Source organism: Zonotrichia albicollis, chromosome 2 (genome assembly GCF_047830755.1).
Source record: "Zonotrichia albicollis isolate bZonAlb1 chromosome 2, bZonAlb1.hap1, whole genome shotgun sequence".
Taxonomy (NCBI): domain Eukaryota; kingdom Metazoa; phylum Chordata; class Aves; order Passeriformes; family Passerellidae; genus Zonotrichia; species Zonotrichia albicollis.
In genome coordinates, this window is record NC_133820.1 from 91541380 (window position 1) to 91560315 (window position 18936).

The window sequence follows — 18936 nt, forward strand, 5'->3', positions numbered from 1 at the left end:
GTCTCCACTATGTTCTATTCCATATCTATAAAAACTGGGCAATTGTTTTCACCACAGTTTCTGTGAATGTAAATGTCCACACAAGTACCTAGTAATTGATTGTGATATGCTAAGATTATATGGTAAGAGGACTACATAAATATCTGAAATTAAAAGAATTCAGGATTTCACCTGAAATGACTTCAGAACTTTGAGCTTCAACTTTGTAAGGAATGGGAAATGTCACTCAATTGTTTGGGTTTTTTTTTCTAAATTCATTACTTATTACCACTACATTTAAATGTGCAGTGAGGAGAATAACAACATAAAGAGACTAGAAGCTCCAATTATACCACCCACACCTAGAAATAATCTTTCTACACTAAGAATGTGGAACAATGTTTTAAAAGCAAATAAAACAATCAGTTCACCTCCTGTCCATTATGTTCTTTTAATTGAGAAGATTTCTCTGATTTATTTTGAACCAAGAAATAAAAATAGAGTTGATTTCAGTTTGCCATGAATTGCAGTCTCTGGTATTTTTGAAAAATATAATACTGTGCGGATTACTCTTTGTTTAAAAGGATGGTAATCTGTGCATATTCTCACAGTTGGAGCTCTGTTCCCACCTGCCAGCTATTTTCTCACTGTTTCTCTGGGCGAGGAGGTTTTTGTGTTGCTTTTGATGAGAAGAATAAGTAATATAATAGCTCCTACAATGCAAAAGCCTTTTCCGAAGTTGTCTGAGCACGTTCACACATCCAATTATGGTGGTGTACCCAAGGCACCTAAGTTAGTAACCTCTCTCTCTTACTAATATGCCTACGTTGTTTTTCAGACTGTGCTGTGCAGAACTGTGAGGTGCCATGAACTGTACGGAAAGTTTTCAAAAAGGCAACTGAAGAAATCAGTTCTAATATATATTTCACAAAATATAAGAGGTTTCTGAAAATGATCATCTTACCTGGGAAATGTCTAAGGGTCTAAAAGCAAGAATATGTTATATCCTAGTAAAGACTTTTCTCCAGGCATAAACTCTAAATCAAAGCAAGCTGCTTGTTGGAGCCACTGGCTGTAGTGCTTTCATAATTGTCTCAAAATAAATTATCTATCCATCCATCTATCTTATCTATTATTATATAATCATATTAATTTAAATAAATTATTTATATAAAGCTATTAGAAAGTGTCCGGAGAAGGGCCTGTAGGGAAATCAATACAAGGAGTAGCTGAGGCAATTTGTTTTCTTCAGGCTGGAAAAGAGGAGACTGAGGGAAGACCTCACTGCAGTTGCAACTTCCTCATGATGGGGAGAGGAGGGGCAGGTGCTGATCCTTGTAGTGAGAAGTGACAGGACCTGAGGGGATGGTATGAAGATGTGTGAGGGGATATGCCAAAAATATCTTCACTCAGAGAATATCTTCACTGGGACAGGCTCCCAGGGCAGTGGTCACTGCACCATCCTGACAGAGTTCCAGAAGCATTTGGACAATGCTGTCAGGCACAGGGTATGACTCTTGTGGTACTCCTGTGCAGGGCCAGGAGCTGGACTTGGATGATTCTTGTCAGTCCCTTCCAACTCGGAATATTCTGTGATTCTGTGGCACATCTGGAAAAAAGTAAACTTTTTTTCATCCCTGCCACCTCCTTCTCTCTGGCAGTCTTCCTACTTATAAAGAAAGTGCAATGTATTCCTAAAGAATCATATTTTGAATGCCTGATTTCCTTACCAGTCCCCCTATTATTCCACTTGGTGAGCCTTCCTTCTGACAGGCTCAAGTCACTGGATGAGGAATATTGAAGAATATGAGTGAGGGTGCTTCCAATCCAGACCTGACCTTTTCTTGAAGACACTGAAATTGCAATATATTTTAGCCTCTGTTATCTCAGGAATTAAATTTGTCAAATACCCTATACCATGTTGTGGAAAGTGAAGTCTGTTTAATTTCACTGAGGAGCCAGTGCACAGCTTGGTAGATTGGTAAGTCTGTACTTTGAAGAATGTGATAAAAACAGGTGCTGCAGCAGGTTTGGCTGGACTGTAGAAAAACTATCAACCTGAGGCATGTTCTAGGAAGCAAGATCCATCTTTTTGTTGCTGAACTTCAAATTCTTCTTGAAACTGATAAAGAAAACACTGCAATCTCTGAACAGGATAAAACTTCACAAATATTTATCTTTTCTAAAAGCATAGGGAGAAGTTTTAGTGCTGAGAGATTATTAGTATTCAAAAAGCAAGGGAAGAAAGACCTAGTACCTAGCTGTACAGTGGGGGAAAAGTATAGCCAAAACAAGTACTGAGGAGCATTTGTTTAACATTTGGCAGGAGATAAATGCAGGCACAAGTTTACTCAGAATTGTATTTAAATTTGATCCATGATCTTCATTGGAATGTTGAGGTATAACCCTTATATGTGTCAGATATTTTCAAAACTTTCTAAAGTGAGATTTTGAAGCACCCATGTTTTTTCCTCTACTAATGGTCTATTGAAACTATGTGCAATGCTCTGTTTGTTTTTAAATGTTAGTGCAAGCTTGAATACTCTGGTTTTATACACCTCTTATTTTGTAATGAGTCTTCCCCATATGCTAACAAGTTTTGGAGACTTGTTAGTGACTCAGTTTCAGGGATTACTAGGTGGTATTTAACAATTTAAATCTGTGACCAGCTGCTCTTTCCAATTTGTTTTCTGTGTCGTGTGTGTCTACATTGTTTGAAGATAAATGGGCCAGATATTCTACCAGACACAATTCTAAGGAACATGGTTAATTATATTTATAATCTTGAGCAATAGGAGGAATGTGCAATCCCTTAATTTCCTACATATGTAAAAGCACCATTTAAAAACCATTAGATTTCTTTAAAGTGTAGTAATTGTAGGAGGCCTGTAGTTGTTTTGCAAGGACATGTCCCCTTCTGTGCCCTCCAGCTCACTGTGCAAAGGAGATAAAGCATAAAGTTTTTAGCTTCTAACTCAGTGTTTGCTACACAGTCATCAAACAGGCCTTGTTCAGTGCATTGGCTTTAACTAGGTGTAGGTTTTCCTGTGTGCAGCTCAGAATTGTGCCCAGCTTGTAATTTTGACCCTTTTGCCACTAGGTTTGCCATACTGTAAACAGTACTTGACTCACTTTTGTACTCTTGGGCACTGTCTTACCCACCTGGCTTGTTCCATGTAACATTTCTGTAACTGGCCTGTTTAATGTGGACTTTGTTGACCAACAGAGACCCAGAAATGGTGGAATATCTGGGATTTCATTAGAGAATGCTCAAGGGAATTGTAACTCGCCTATGCTAGACCTTGTTGTTAATCCTAGTAATAAAGGCTCTCAGACTCCATAAGGTGTTGTTTAAAATAGCTTTTATTGCTATCTTTAATTGGTGATAACACAAGAAGGAAAAAAAGGAACAGAAGAGACCTTACCTCTCTTTAAGTTGTGCAGCATCAGAAGGACTTCTAATCAAGGCCTGTCAGGCTGCCTGAATTCTGTCTGCACTGAGGTTCACCATTGTGGTGGCCTTCACGCCTCTTATAGGATATTCTCTGAGGTAACCATTGAGAGTCATTTTGACTGTCAAACAAAAGCATGTTCACATGAGAACTTGAAGATAAAGGCAAAGCCACACAGGTGGCCACTTATTTAATATGCAGCAAATGAAATGTTATACAGCTAATTGAGCTCAGCCGGTCCTTGAAGCAAGTTTGTGGTGTCAACATGTGCTGGATGTAAACAGCAGTACCAGCTGCATTCATTTGGAATGTGCAATGTGTATAGCATAACTTTACTCCTAAATAACTTTCTGATTTATTTTTTTCCCCTCAGTGATTGAATACACTGGTAAAATTTGGTATGTATTTAACAAGGTATATTTTAGCCCTACCATCTTTAGCTGTATCTTAAGTACTAATGACCCAGGCATTTGGAGGCACAGTTTTTAATAAATGTATGTGCCCTTTTTTAAAATAAAAAACCCTGCAGCATTTGTAGGGTTTTCATAGGGAGATGGTGATATTTTTAATTTCACAGGGAGCCAGAAATTGTCCTTCAGTCAGATTCAGTTCATCTCTTTTAGATTTACACATCCTAAAATGTTATGTGTAGCCCAGACCATGGAAGGAGCCAGTGGAAGGTATCTGGGACAGTGTTTGTTAGTCAACCTGAAACGCACACCAAACTGACTGGACAGAGAAATGGGCTTGTACTGGCTTTTTTGCTTTTGTGCAGATGATTTTCCTTATAGTAGTTGGTATGTGGCTGTGTTTTGTATCTGTGCTGCAAACAGTGTTGACAGCACAGGGATGTTTCAGCTGTTGCTGAGCAGCGCTTGCACAGAGTCAAGGCTTTTTCTGCCTCTCACCCCACAAGGAGCTGGATCAGGATAGCTGACCCCAGCTGACCATGGGCATATCCTGTGTGGTGTCATGCTCAGCATAGGTAGCTTGGGAAAGAAGGAGGGATGTTCAGAATGATGGCGTTTCTCTTCCCAAATCACCGTCATGTGTGATGCAGAGCAGCTTTCCTGAGGATGGCTGAACACCTGCCTGCCAATGGGAAGTGGTGAATGAATTCCTTGTTTTGCCTTGTTTGTGTGCACAGCTTTTACTTTGCCTATTAAACAGTCTTTACCTCAACCCACGAGTTTTCTCACTTCTTCCAATCCCGTTCTGTCCCCCATCCCACAAGGGGTAACTTCTCTGAAAGTTATCTTATGAAAAGGAGTTGTTCATCTCTCAGGTATAATTTTGTTTGACATGTGCAGTATCTGTGCAAAAGTCTACACTGGGACAGTAATATATGGAAAAGCAGTCCTCTAAAAAAGCTAAGAAATACTTACTCTGCCTATTTAAAGATCTTCTTACTTAAAAGTTGATTATTTTTGATCTTCAAAAAAATGAGAAACCGTTTGGTTAAAAATAAGTAGGAAATCTTTCACAGAAGAATTGAATTATTAATGGAAACCTTGAGTCTAGACTGTTTTGATGGATAAAACTAATTTATCTCTGTCTCCCTGAGATATTTATATCATCTGTCTAAACAGCATGAGTCACATTTAAAATGATATCAACTTGTGCCACCTCCAGGATAACAAACTGGAGCTGGTTCAGCTAAGTGTTGCTTTCCTTCATTTTTATCATTCAAAATATCCAATTGATTTTCATTGAGTCAGTTCACTGTACAGGGAATTTGAATCCATAGCCAAGAGGGGAAAAAGAGATGTCACTGATCAGCAGTGAAATTTATGCTTTCTTGTATTTTGGATATTCTTACTACAGGCAGAGGAATGTGGGTTGTCTTTGTTTCTTGAGGTATGTTTATGTACAGATAGGCACAAACTTTTTAATACTAACTACACATGTGTAGTAATAATACACAGAGGTTTTTTTACAAATACAGCTGTGGGTTTTTTATATACTTCAAGTAAAAGACTCAAGCTATGTGAAAGACTGTTTGGTCTCAGAGCACTGTCCAGCACTCTGAGTGCTAAAAGTATGCATTACCCCTGCCATGTATTGCAACTGCAGACAATGAAATTGGAATAGAAATGTTTGGAAAACTTTTATCTCTTGCTTACTTTTTATTTTTTTTTTCTAAACCATGATGAAAAAATTATTTTAGAATTTTTCATGAAATTAACTTCCAAAACCTTTTTTTCTAATGTCATTTGGATTTCTTTGATATCAAAAGGAATTCTTAAAAGAATTATTAGACATTATGCTTTTTTTGGCATTTACTTGCTGAAAACGTTAGTTTCTAGTACCTCATTAGGCATTTAAACAGAAGTAGGATGGAAACATAGAAAGGGCTACACAATTGTATAACCTGACACAAAGAGTTATGTGCTGAGAGGTTTTAAGAGTGCAGGAGACAATCTCACCTTTATCTGTTTCATGCTGAGACAGACGGTTGAGAGGGGAAAAATTCAAACATTTACATGAAGTAGTAGACCACGTAAAAGAGTGAAAATTCTTCCTCACCTCTTTCGGAAACGGTTGCTCTGAAATTCTGAAATATAGGATTAGAGTAGCATATATAAAAATAAAAAAGTACTATGACCAGTATATGTGTACTGGTTTAGGGCAAATTTGTTAAAGAATCTGCAAAGGAGGGCCCCTCCAGAAAGCGAAACCCACACGGCCCCTCCCCCCAACCGGTTCGGGAAAAAATTCCTCGGAGAGAGGTGGAAAGAACCTGTTTATTTGACTGACCCCGCACCCCCCAGCACACAAAATGAACAATACCCGATGACACCGCTCTGAGAAAGATGGCAAAATCAGAAAGTCTCTTTCGGGGGTGGTTGCTCTGTTCTCAGTCCCTCCGGCGCTGGGCCAGCCGCTGCAGCCGAACCCTTGGGGTTCCCGGGTCCCAGTCCGGAGCAGGTTCGAGATGGTCACAGGAACAGGAGAGGAGAAACAGTCCAGGAAGCAATGTGGACTGTTTAGCTAGAACTAGCTAGTAAGCAGAGGCAGAAAGCAGAGCAGAAGCAAGAGCAGAAAAAGAGAGCAAGCAAAAGCAGCAAGCCCAAAGCTGGAAAAAAAAAAAAACCAGGTCTGTGTACTGCTTGTCTCTGTGTCCTGATAAGAGAAACCCAAACAAAACTTCCACTCTTCAGTGCCGGTCTTAAAGGCACAGAACAGATGAATGGGGATATACAAGCATCATAACGTCACCCCAGGACATTATGCAATAAAAATCTTTTGTAAGCATTCCTTTAATTTAGTTTCTAATCTTGTCAGTGGAATTGCAATTGTCAGTAAATATAGTTTTAAATTCCAAGACTAAATAAAATCATTCATGATGACCTCTTTGGGCAAAGAAAGATAACTATAGTCTAAGTAGTGGAGAGTATTCAGACTTTCCAGATGGAGCAATTTTTAAAATTTTATTTTTAATTTTTTTTAAAATTTCAGTTTAATTTTCTAATCTATTTTAGTTTTTAAAGATACTGATTTTAAGGTATTTTTTTGTCTGATCCAGAGATTCTTATTATGTCTTTATCTAATACTTGTCCTGTATGACGTTGATTTAAATTTTAAGTGTTTTCTTAAAATACTGTTCTGCAAATGGTAATACTTTTTCTCTCCAAATTTAGCAATAGTACTTTTAGAATAGCTTATTTGCACAATTTGTATTCTGAGATGATTAGAAGATTTATAAACTCCTGAATTCACACTGACACAAGTCAACATGGAACAAAGATTTTATTGCTGTAAATACTTTAGAGTGTGTATACTAGAAATAGACACTGTGTCTAGTTGATTAATAACCTGAAAATTAAATACCATCAACAGTCATGCCCTCACACTTATCTCTGGTAATTTCTCTATTTTAATGCAGGTTCTGATTGATTTTTTTCATTTTAGAACACTATTTGATATTTGTTTACTAAAACACTGTCCTAAGTGATCCCTCCAACACATGGCGCAAGTGCAAGTGGAATTTTTTTTGCTTTTCTATAGAAGTTCCTACAGTTATTTGTTTTGGTTTAATCCATACCTCTGTTGGAGTTAGGATTTAACAACATTTATGAAGCTTTCATTATCAAGATGCTTACAGTAATAACTAGATTGAGATGGTTTGTCATCAGTTTTCATTTTAACTCCAAAAGTCCATTTCAGATAAACTTAAATGTGTGTGTGGAATCCAATCACTGCAGAGCATTGAGAGGCAAACTGTGCTACAGACCTTGTGTGCTCTTCTGTGTCACTCAGTCTCTCAGGCTCCCCATAGCTCAGTGGTTTTCTCTCTTACTCTGGGCTACTCTGAGGTCTGGACACCTTAAATAAACGTGGATAAATTGGTTTAATGTGAGAGCATCTAAGTTCCAATGTAGTAAGTTTTCCTTTCATTTTTAATAGCCTTTTGAGAGGGAGATAAGGTTAAATTTCTTTTCATCCTTAAAGGTCTCTCCTCCTGTGTTGCTTTTAAAATCTCTGAGGAAATACTTATCAGGACTGTGGCTTGTTGATAAAGGAGCTACAGTTAAGCTTGAGATGTTCTGTTATCATCAGGCTGCTTTTCCCTTGAAATTTCCTCCTGGAGTTTTTGAGCATTGTTTCTAAATTCTAGTCCTCTTGGTCAATCCATAGTTTAACCTCATCCTATCAGCACAAGGAGAATAACAAGTGGTTGTGATGTGAAGGAGGAGGCAGTATTCTTGTGAAAACTCCAGTGTCAAGAAGACCTGGCTTTTGTTGGAGGCAATGCAACATAGACAACCAGGACCCCAACCCTAAAACGAGATTAATTAAATATACTGAGATGGAGAAAAAAGTAATGATACAAACTTATTATTATTTTTTCCCCCTTAAAACTGCAACTCTAACAATATTTAAAAAAGGAGATTCAGAAAAATGCTTCATCTGAGTTCAAGTCACAGTTTTTGAGAATCTCAAATGCAGTTAGATAAGAGTAGTCCATTTTGCAAATACTATCTTGGTGTAATCTGAATTGTTTTAACTAGCTTTTCATTGGTGCAAAGTAGCACAATCTATTTCACTTACTACTGGAAAGAAAGGTATCCATTTGGAAAGAAATATTAAAAACATCCTCATTGTGCTGGTCTAGGCTGAAAGTGAAAAAAAAGTTTTAATTTTTTTCTAACATTTTCTCTTACAATGGAATTATCCTTCCTTCCTGTCTAATAACTCAATCAGAATTTGGAATCCAGAACAAAAAATTCTTCCTATTTCTTCACCCATTTAATGAATTAGGTTTTTCAGATTTAAAAAACACTTCAGAAATCATTCAGGGGTTGCCAAAAATACATAGTAATGTGCCCAATTCATTTATCATTCCAGCTGCTGATTTTCTTCTGATGACTAACTTCATGCTTGAGAGAGAAATCCTTATCTTAGCATAAGTATCTCACCTGCCTGTATAAAATTGATTCCATTACAATTTTAAGATGAGAACTGCCCTCAATTGTGTTCTTACATAGAATAATTGGGCTTTTGCTATCAAAAACATGTGGCAGCAAGGACATCTGAGTATATTTTAGTGTCTGGCCAAACAGCCTGGATCTTTGCACTCAAGTATGACACATCGTTTGATGTGAGGATTACTTTGCTATAACTAATATGGCACAACCACATAAATAGGTATTATTCCAAAGGCAGTATTTCCAGTTGTGTTTACTAAATGAGGCAAGAATTTATTTAAAAGCTTTAGCAGTTTAATAATCTCATGACAATAGTTTCACAGTTCATTCTAGACAGAGAGGACTCTATTAGTCGTGCTGAGAAAAATAGTGACTGTAATTTCAAAGGTAGCATGTTGCTTCATTGGGCTGTTTGTTTTTAAACTACCTACCTCTGCTCGCACAAAACATCTGAAAGCTCTGAAGTACCAAGATGTTTATCCTTACCAAAAATTCTATGACAAAATCAATTATCAATATTTTCTTTATAAAGAAGAGTTTTTAAGCTCATCACTTGGACTTCTGGTGATGTTTTTGTGTGGCAGAGGTTATCCAGAAAATTAAAGATATGGGTGTTAAACCTAGTCACCTTTTTTTTCAATTTAAGGTCTTGAAGACCAGTCTTTTCTTATTTTTTCTTTCTGTTAAGGAGTCTACATTTTTGCGCCCCACCACTGCTCTGTAGAAAAGATAGTCATGGCAGATAAACATGCATACATTCACACATGCTCTTAGGAAGAGCATGGGAGGTGACAAACCAAGTAGTTTGTTTTGACTGATTTCATTGCCTATGCAAAGTTTAAGCACAAGGATGTAGCAAATTTCAGTCACAGTGAATGTAATGTAATAAAAAATATTAAAGAAAACAGGTACAAACATGGAGAGAATCTTTTCCAGAAAGATGCACACAAAACCCAGTAGCACTGCTGAATGATGCAATTTCTGCTGGCCCATAAAAACCAAAGCAATGCTCAAACTTAGTTTCTGGTCCATCCAATTATTATTTAATACAATTGTTTTCATAAAGCAAAGCAGTTCAACCTGTAACTAAGCTGACATCATGCTCCTTTTTATATTCAAAATGTGTCAGAATATTTAAACCCTGACATTGAATATTGTATAGATAAGTAAAGCAAAAGAACATAAAGGAATAATCTGTATTTTCATGCAAAGCTATTTAATGATGCGTCAAACTCCCAAGTCCCAGCTTCCCAGCAGTTTAGTGAAAAAAGACAGACAACCTCTGAGGTCTGTTCAGCCCACACAGGGCCTGAGTCATTCTGCAGAAGTGCCTGTCTCTCATGATGGATTGCACACAGAGCTCAGCAAAAGCAGGCTTCCAAATCGATGCCCTGAATATGTGCTATACAGATGTGCATTCAGATCTTTTTATCAGAGATTTTACCTCTGTGTCTTTGCTCTTGGACCTGTAGGCATGCTTGTGTATATAGTAGAAAAATATTTTAGAAGGCATTTAGGTTGAGGTCAAGGGTCTAAGCAGAAAAGTATGTGATCAGAGCCAAATGTTTATGGTTTTAATTACCATCTTTCTGCTCAGATATTTTAATTCCCAACCAATTGTGACTTTGCAAGTGACAAAAATTCTGCAGATGTTTTCCCTGGATAACTTGACTTAGTCTTCCAATGTTTAGAGACCTAATGGCAGTTTTCAAGGATAAACTGGGCTCAGGACCACATCCTATGCATTATGTGAATAATTTCAAATGCAGATTTGTTACCACTTCCTGTCCCTAGTGATATATCCCCAATGGGTACATCTCAGACACTTGTCAACTGGAGGCTTAGTCACACCATGTTTCCAGAGCTGATGTCAACATGCAGTCACATTCTTCTTGCTGTTTCCAGCTGGGTCGCATTAGACTGTGGCATCACTTCCTTGCCCCTAGTCTGTAATTCTGTGCCTCTATTTCCAGTTTCAATCCACTTTTACTATTTCGGTCCTTCAGGTTTTATTATTTCGGTCCTTCAGGTTGTCAGTCCAGTTATTTTTGTATGATCTTACCTCTTCACCTCTTTAGTGAGGGTTTACAGGCTTATTATTGCCAAATGTTGTTTGTATTATCTGAATTTCTTTTTCAGTAAAACACACAGAGTTCCAAAAGCATCATTTGAAACTTAGCTAGACATCTTCTATTCCAGTAATATGCCTTTTTGTGCTAATATTGTTTCCTTCCTTTAAACTGTGCTGTGATTCTTTGGCATTTCTAGAGCATTTTTTCCAGAATATTTTTTCCTTTCATGGGAGGCATTGTGTCCAACACATATGATCCTATCACATGGATTTCTTATGCTCCTTTTCTTAGGATATTCATTATCTCAAAAAAGATATGCCAGGTTATTTTGGTATAATGATAGTCTATTTTGGGGTAAAGCTGTTATTAATTATATTCCATTTTCATTACTTCAGTGACTGTAGCTTTGCAATGCTTCATAGTTTCTTTCAAATCCTGGTATAGCTCAGGAGGTAACAGGCATTTTTTTTAAAGTTGTCTGGATCACGTGCACTCCTTTTACTTAAAAGAAATTAAAGCTAGGTTTTATTTTTCAGATCCTTGATTGCCAGCCTGATAGATTCATTAATAGTCTTTGTTGCTGAACTGCCCTTTCATGTACAAGTATTTTAAGTACTCTCAAATGGAGGTTATGGAGTATTGCCCTCTTGATGCAGACACTTCCTTAAAAATAGTTTTATGTCTTTGTTTTCTTCTCATCTTGGATGAGTAATTTTCATTGCCAGAAAGCATGTCATTAGCAACACTGCGTTTGCTACTGGTAGTCAACATCCCCGTATTAGTTTTGTTTTGGACTGCCTGTAAATTGTCTTTAATCTTAACTGTTTTTTTCTGCTTGGCGAAGCTACTCTTTTTTCCTGTTTTCTTTTTATTTGGATGATGAAAGTGCATTTTAGTACTTGGAATTTTGCAAGATCTGACCTTGCCTAACATTTTCTGTTCTCACTTTCTTCATATATTTTCTGACATCTGACAGTTTTCCTCACATATTAATTTTATATTACACCCTAAAAGCTTTCTGCATATTCCAGATATCCTCTGAGGTGACTGCTCATCTAGTTAGAAATGGAGCTCTTTGTTATAAAATGTTTCTCTCAATGTTTGAAACTGCAAGTTTTTCACAGACTTCAGACAGTCTTTTTCTTAAAGGAATTATTGCATTTTCTTGAGTCTTCCTTTGTATTTTTCTTTTGTTGTTGATGTGTTGTTGGTGATGATTTTTAGTGGAGTTCTGATTTTTGTTTAGCATTTATTTGTGCTGCAGTTATTTTTTTAAAAAATGGAATGAATGTGTCATCACTTTGAGATACAGCTTTCTTGACCAGCACTTTGTCTATTTAGTGAGGTCTTATACTTCACTTTTCTCATGTTCTTTGTCACATCCTCAAATAACTGGGTCTACTAAATTTATTTTTTGGGAAATTGCAATCTCACCTCACAGCTTTCATAGGGATAGCTACTCCTTATTTACTATTTCATAAAATTATATGTTTTCTAAATAATGCAGAAATTTATACACAACAAATGGGATCCTACAAAAACCTCTCTTAAAGAAAAGGTTTTTTTATCTTACCCAGTAGTTAACTTCTGTGCTTTTTATAATTTTCTTACAATTTATTGCATACTTGGTTTATACTTCATCACATCATCATTTTTGTCTTGAGGAAGGCAGTAATATTGGTACATGTGGGTGTGGGAAATAAGCAAGAAGGGGATTCGTATGTCAAACTGACTTGCAGATCAATTGCATTATCCATGTGGCAGGGAAAATGCAGCGAGATATACAAGTTATGGCAGGAAGTTATAGCCTTCTACGCTTCAATATAGTCCTTTCAACCCGATTTTTGTGCAGAATATTGTCATTGCTTTACAATTAAAAAAAATCCAAATGGCAAAATTAGTATATTTTAAGGGATGGTAAAGGTGAAAATCATGTGTGCAATCTTACAAATTCATGCTAGTTAGATTCCTGACAGTTTCTTTCAGTTGCATGCAAATGATCTTCCATTACGTCTCAAAATTTTATTAATTTTGGATTTTTGGTGTTTTCTTGTTAAATAACTCCTCTGCATAACCTCTTTCATCAGAATATTTTATTCATTTTCTTTGAACAAACTGTGTTGCATTTTAAATGAAATTATTCATTTCCTTCATGCATCATGCGTTAGATTAGGGCATCTCTTACTGAGAGAGGTTAGTGCTGCTGGACCATTGGTAATAATTGATACAGAGTGGTTTCTGCCTTACTCTGTCATTTAGACATGGGAATGGGAAAATGAGTCCTACTTTTATTAGAATATCTTTTCTTCACCAGCAGACATCAAACTGTTAAATCACAATAGTGCCTAACATAGAGAATGCAAAGTCATAGTGACAAGCAATCCTTCAAAGGAAGGAAAATGGATATGTTTTTCCTTTACATTTTTGTAAGCTACCCTAGGATTTACCACCACTTTCTGGATTGGCTTTATGCTGTTGTCTGTCAGTGAAGCAGAATAGTCACTGGAGTAGGTTTTATTCTGTATTTTATGTCCTTTTTTTCCTTTTACTTTACCAATGGAGAGTTATTCAGCAATTTTTAAGATGGCAACTCATGTTTTAAATCATTAATTAACATGTTCTCTTATGGTTTTGATTTATGTTTTTTGCAGCTATTGAACTGTATCTTGTCTTAGAACCATGTTGGAAGACAAGCAAAGTTTTCTTGAGCAACAAAATAATTTTTTTCTAATTAAAATTGTCATTTATAATAATTATTTAAACTCCTTCTTACTGGCAGCAGACTGGGCTTGTATTTTTCAGGCAGCTGACTCTAACCAGGGGAATAGATGTATTTAAAATAGACTGCAATTAGATTCTGGTTTTAAGATGCATTGATAGGATGGGAATATTATATAAATTGGATAGATATTTAAAAGATATGTATTTTAAAATTTAATTCTGTTTTGAAAGAGATGCAATTGTTTTCACATTTACTACCTAAAATTGTATAGGAATGTTACAGAATGAAGTACTGAAAGTTTGCTCCTGGAGTTAGTGTAAAAAATGATACTTTGTATGCAACATAAATAGTGAAAATTGTCCAACCTCTCATCCACCAGTGCCCCCAAGTCCTTCTGGGCAGGGCTGCTCCTGGTCTGTTCATCCCCCAGCCTGTGTTGATACTGGGAGTTGCCCCAGCCCAGGTGCAGCACCTTGCACTTGATCTTGTTAATCCACATGAGATTCCAAGGGACCTTCTTCTTGAGCCTGTCCATGTCCCTCTAGATGGCATCACATTCTTCAGGGGTGTCAGCTGCCCCACTCAGCTTGGTGACATCTCCAAATTTGCTGAGGGTGCATTTGATCCCTTTGTCTGTGTCATTAGGAAGATAATCAATAACACTGGTCACAGTACAGACCCCTGAGGGACTCCCCCTGTCTGTGGTGTCCTCCAGGCCTCTCAGTGTGACCCCCAACCAAGTCCTGTGCACCTAACACCTCACCCACCAAATCTATCTCTCTCCAGTTTAGAGAAGGATGTTGTGGGCAACTCTGTCTAATGCTCTACGGAAGTTCAGATAAATGATATCTGTGGCTCTTCCCTTGTCCACTGATGTAGTCACTCCATCATAGAATGGCACAAGTTGGTCAGGCCTTGCCCTTGGTAGAGCCATGTGCTGGCTGTCTCCCTGCTATTTTTAATTGCATATGAGCTCTGTTAAGTTAATATGTTAGTCATGTTCATTTAAAGATGTAATTGATGGAATCTATTTTAAAAGCTGGATAAGGAAATACCACTTTCTGAATGAGGAAAGAAGGGTCTTGACACACTCTTTCCTTCCTTTGCTAGGCCATGGAAAGTGTGACTGTGGGAAGTGCAAATGTGATGAAGGATGGTACGGTGAAGCTTGTCAGTATCCAACTACTTGCAATCTTACAAGGAAGAAAAGCAATGAAATGTGCAAGAATTCTCAAGATATCATCTGTTCTGGTGCAGGTAAGAAGTCTTTTGTTGCTTTTTAATAATTAGTGCTCTCCCAGCGTTATCTTGAGAATCACTGTGATTTCTAACTAGTACTTTTGTATAGTATGTTTCAAGAAACTCAGAGTAACTGCGGGTTTACTAAAATGTTTAATTTTCCCATAGGCTTATTTCTGTGCATGTAATGTACACTGATGAGGAACACCTACTATAGTACTCTGATTTATCCACAGCTGTTGTGAGTTGACGCAACTGCAACTGCACAATTTATTTTCCTCATCAGAATGTTGTTGCAATGGCATTAACACTGGAAGTGATGTAACTTCTATCAAGTGTTTGTGTTTACAGAATCCAGAAATGGCATTTGCAAACATTTTTCCTGGACATTAATAAGCTGTGCAATTTTTTGAGACACTTTTGAATTGTACCTGTGATTATTAAAATCAGTTGTAGAAAATGTGTTGATACATTTAAAGGAGCATTTCCATCTTCACTAGTCTGATTTGGTAACAATCTATACTCTAATTGTTTAGTTTTATAAACATCCTAACTTAAAAAGTTCTTTTCCTTGAAAAAAAAATTCAGAGGAAAACCAAATGGCATTTTAGAAGACTTTACTGAAGAATGGTACCATTTTAAAGGGCATTTTCTATCAATTAAGTTTTGAGACCAGAAATTGCCTTCTGGTTTTTCCATTACATTGACCTCCAAGTGGAAAAATGTTTTAAGAATGCCACTTTTGCTCACCATTGCTGGTCTTTAATTTCTGTTGGAATCCACACATTTTCATACAAGTAAATTTCTCACAAGTTAGTTGCTGACATGAGCAAAAAATCCCAAGGATTTGTGGGACTTGTTAGAAGGTAGAACACGGTAAGAAAACAGTTTTATGTTAAACTATTAGCATGCAGCACACTGAGTAAATTATACACTTAATGTCTAATAACAGATTTGTGAAACTTGCTATCGAGAGAGCCATGAGAGATAGCTAAATGAGAAACTGACTTAAGTTTAAATAAGTATATCTCACTGTACTTAGTCAAATCTCTTAAAAAAGAGCCTCTTTCTTTCCTTGGTTAGAAGTGGCCCCAGTCTTCACAGGAAAATGAACATAACAGCCACTCTGAGTAGCTAAGGGGGAATTGTTTGTGGCATCATGAGAAGAATAAATGGTTTTGCTTTTGATGGTATTAAATAGGACAGGAATTAAATGAGACTGACTAGGGAGTTTGGCTAACCTTGATGGGCTGTATTTTGTATTGGTGGGACTGCTTTTTGATCTGCTACTAACATTGTCATTGAAGTCTGGGAGCAAATTTGTGACACGATGAGGCGTGATACAAGAGAGATCTGTTTGCAAATCCATTTCCATCCTTTGCTGGATTGCCTGAGTGCTCTGGCTTTTCATTATGTCAGAAAGTTTTTTGGTGTTTTTTTTTTTTTTTTTGCTTGTTTGGTTTCTTGGTTTTGTTTTATTTTGTGTGGTTTATACTGTGAAAAAAACAGCTTTACACTTCAATGGCACTTGAATGCTCTATCACAGCTAAGATTAGGCTTAGAAACACAGCTAAGATTAGGCTTTTTGTTGATATGGATAGTTTCTATGTCTGTCTTTGTGTGGATGATCTTTAGATTTCAGCCTTCTCAGAAATAAAATATGTAGCATCTCTGACACACTAATGAAACTCATAGTTTCTATAATCTGCAGTCATTGGGTAATGTCTCTTAAATGTTTACAGGCACATGTCAGTGTGGCAGGTGCCAGTGTGCTAACTCAGAAGAAAATGGACTGGTATATGGCAAATTTTGTGAATGTGATGACAGAGAATGCATTGATGATGAAACAGGAGAGATTTGTACAGGTATGTATCTTAATGAGCACAAGAAAAGTGAAGATGAATACAGGCTATTATTTAATTGCATGGTTCTACAAAATATCTTTACTGAATGTATGGCTTAAAATAAAAGTACCTCTATTTGCAAGACTTCACACTGCAAATTCTAAGTGCAAATTTCAGATGTAAAAATGAGCTAACCATAAGGTTAAGGAATGAATAAATCCTGTGACATTCTCCTCTTTTTGGAAGAACTGCAAAGAGAATTGTACATGATAAATCACTAAGGTAATTCATAGCTTAGTGTGTCTGTCTTCAATAGAATATATATGAAGAATGTGAATGCTTTGTGAAACAGATAAGAGAGAGCAGAATGGAGAACATATGAAAAAAAAAAAACCAAAAAACAAACCAGAACATAGATTATTAGGAATTTTGTCAAGGAAGCAAAAATTAAAAATATCAGGAATAAATGTAGGATGATAACTCAGAATCAGGAAGATAAGAAGAGAAATGAATGAATAATGAATTTCATCTATGATAGGAAAGGCAAAAAAATAAGATGAAATTAACTCTGCTGATAGACAGAAAAGCAACCAAAATTCAAACTGTTCTTTCATGTCATTATAAGGCAGGAACCTGCAATCAAGTATTGTGCAATACACACCATTTATGGCATTATAAATACTGTTGCCTGTGTTGAGAAGGAGGCTTGTCTTTGAGCTGGAAGGCGCTGCAAACATTGTTCAAGCTACACATTTGCAGATTGTGTCCATATGCCCACAAGAGTGTTCCAGTCTGCTCCTAGACTATTCATATCTGGTGGTAGTGCATCCTGTGTGTGTGTGTGTGTGTCTGAAGAGAGAGAGTACTTGTGTCAAATCTTTCTCTGTCTTTTCCTTACACAGACAGAAAAATAAATTCTATTTGTTTAAGGGCCTTTGAAGGCAAAAAGAACTTTTATTTTTTTAAATCCTGGGATTAAGTAGGGATTTTAAATGAGAGTATGCAGAATGGTCCTCTGAAGTCCAGATTCGGGAGCTCTTAGTTTAGTAAGAATTGCAACTACTTAATTTAAAAACTTTATGCTGTGAAGCCCATGGCACATGTGCACACCTTAGCAGATGAAAATATTCTGGAGCTGGTTTCACCCAGACTTGAATGATGCAGTCATCTTTTTTGGGATATGTATGTATTGTTAGATGAACATCTGAAAGATTAATTTTGAAAATAATTTTCCTTAATGAACTGGTTTAGCCATGTTCAAAAATCTTCTTGACAGAGGGGAAGAAGAAGGGAAACTATATACAACATGTTGGTGTGTAGTAAATCAAGATGTCTTTACTGCAACTAGTTGAGGAGTCAAGAACATATAATGTGTTATTAGACATGCCAAGTATGTGTCCTACCTTGATGTGTAAAGCTGTACTTAAATTTTAATGATTACAGTCTTCAAAATTTGTCCATAAAGTGTAAAAAAAAAAAAAAAATTAAAAGTATAAGAATTATGTCATCAATTAGTGTTTATTGATTAGATTTAATCTATGGTTAAAGGAAAACCAGCTCTAAAATAGAGGGGAAAAGTGCAGTTTAGATATCTTTTGTCTGATTTTATGTATTCATACATGGACTATAAAATATTTCTATTCTGAATCTAGTGGTAAAAGTTTTTAAAAGAAAATATCAAAACAGTGAAATTGTTAATGCCTTTTAAAAACTTGCCTCTTTCTCACTGTACAAAATTTGTTTTGGTTTAAGGCCATGGAAAGTGTTACTGTGGAAACTGTTACTGTGAGGCTGGTTGGCATGGAGATAAATGTGAATTCCAGTGTGACATCACCCCCTGGGAGATCAAGAAGAGATGCACATCTCCAGATGGCAAAATCTGCAGCAACAGAGGTGTGTCATTTGCATGGACCTTCTAGAGATGTTTTTGTAGTTGGCTTTTATTTCACTCAATGCATTCTGTACAGTAGGACATAGATTGTGCTTGCTGAGAGTTTCTACTTTTCTCACCTATTTCAGCTCTGGATATACACTTCCAACTTGGTAGTTACCTGTGTTTAGGTATAAACTTACACATATTCACATCTACTTCTTGATTAAGTAAACTCAAGTTGTTCTCATTCTTTATTTTTGTAATAAGACTGAGCAGGATAATGTGTTATTTAGTACATATTTGTTTTGGTAAGAGACCTGCCTTGC

At 36.5% G+C, this 18936-nt stretch overlaps 1 protein-coding gene across 2 annotated transcripts in view; it reads left to right on the forward strand.

The window, feature by feature from the left end:
- The window catches only part of ITGBL1 (integrin subunit beta like 1), a 127128-nt gene that overhangs the window by 39928 nt on the left and 68264 nt on the right, over positions 1-18936 (forward strand). Inside the window, exons 3-5 of one of the 2 annotated variants that reach the window (XM_005487264.4) lie at positions 14765-14911; positions 16636-16758; positions 18490-18630. In XM_005487264.4, coding sequence (XP_005487321.2) covers positions 14765-14911; positions 16636-16758; positions 18490-18630 — 411 coding nt within the window. The remainder of the gene's footprint in view (positions 1-14764; positions 14912-16635; positions 16759-18489; positions 18631-18936) is intronic. The other variant, XM_074535676.1, reaches the window with a different exon arrangement.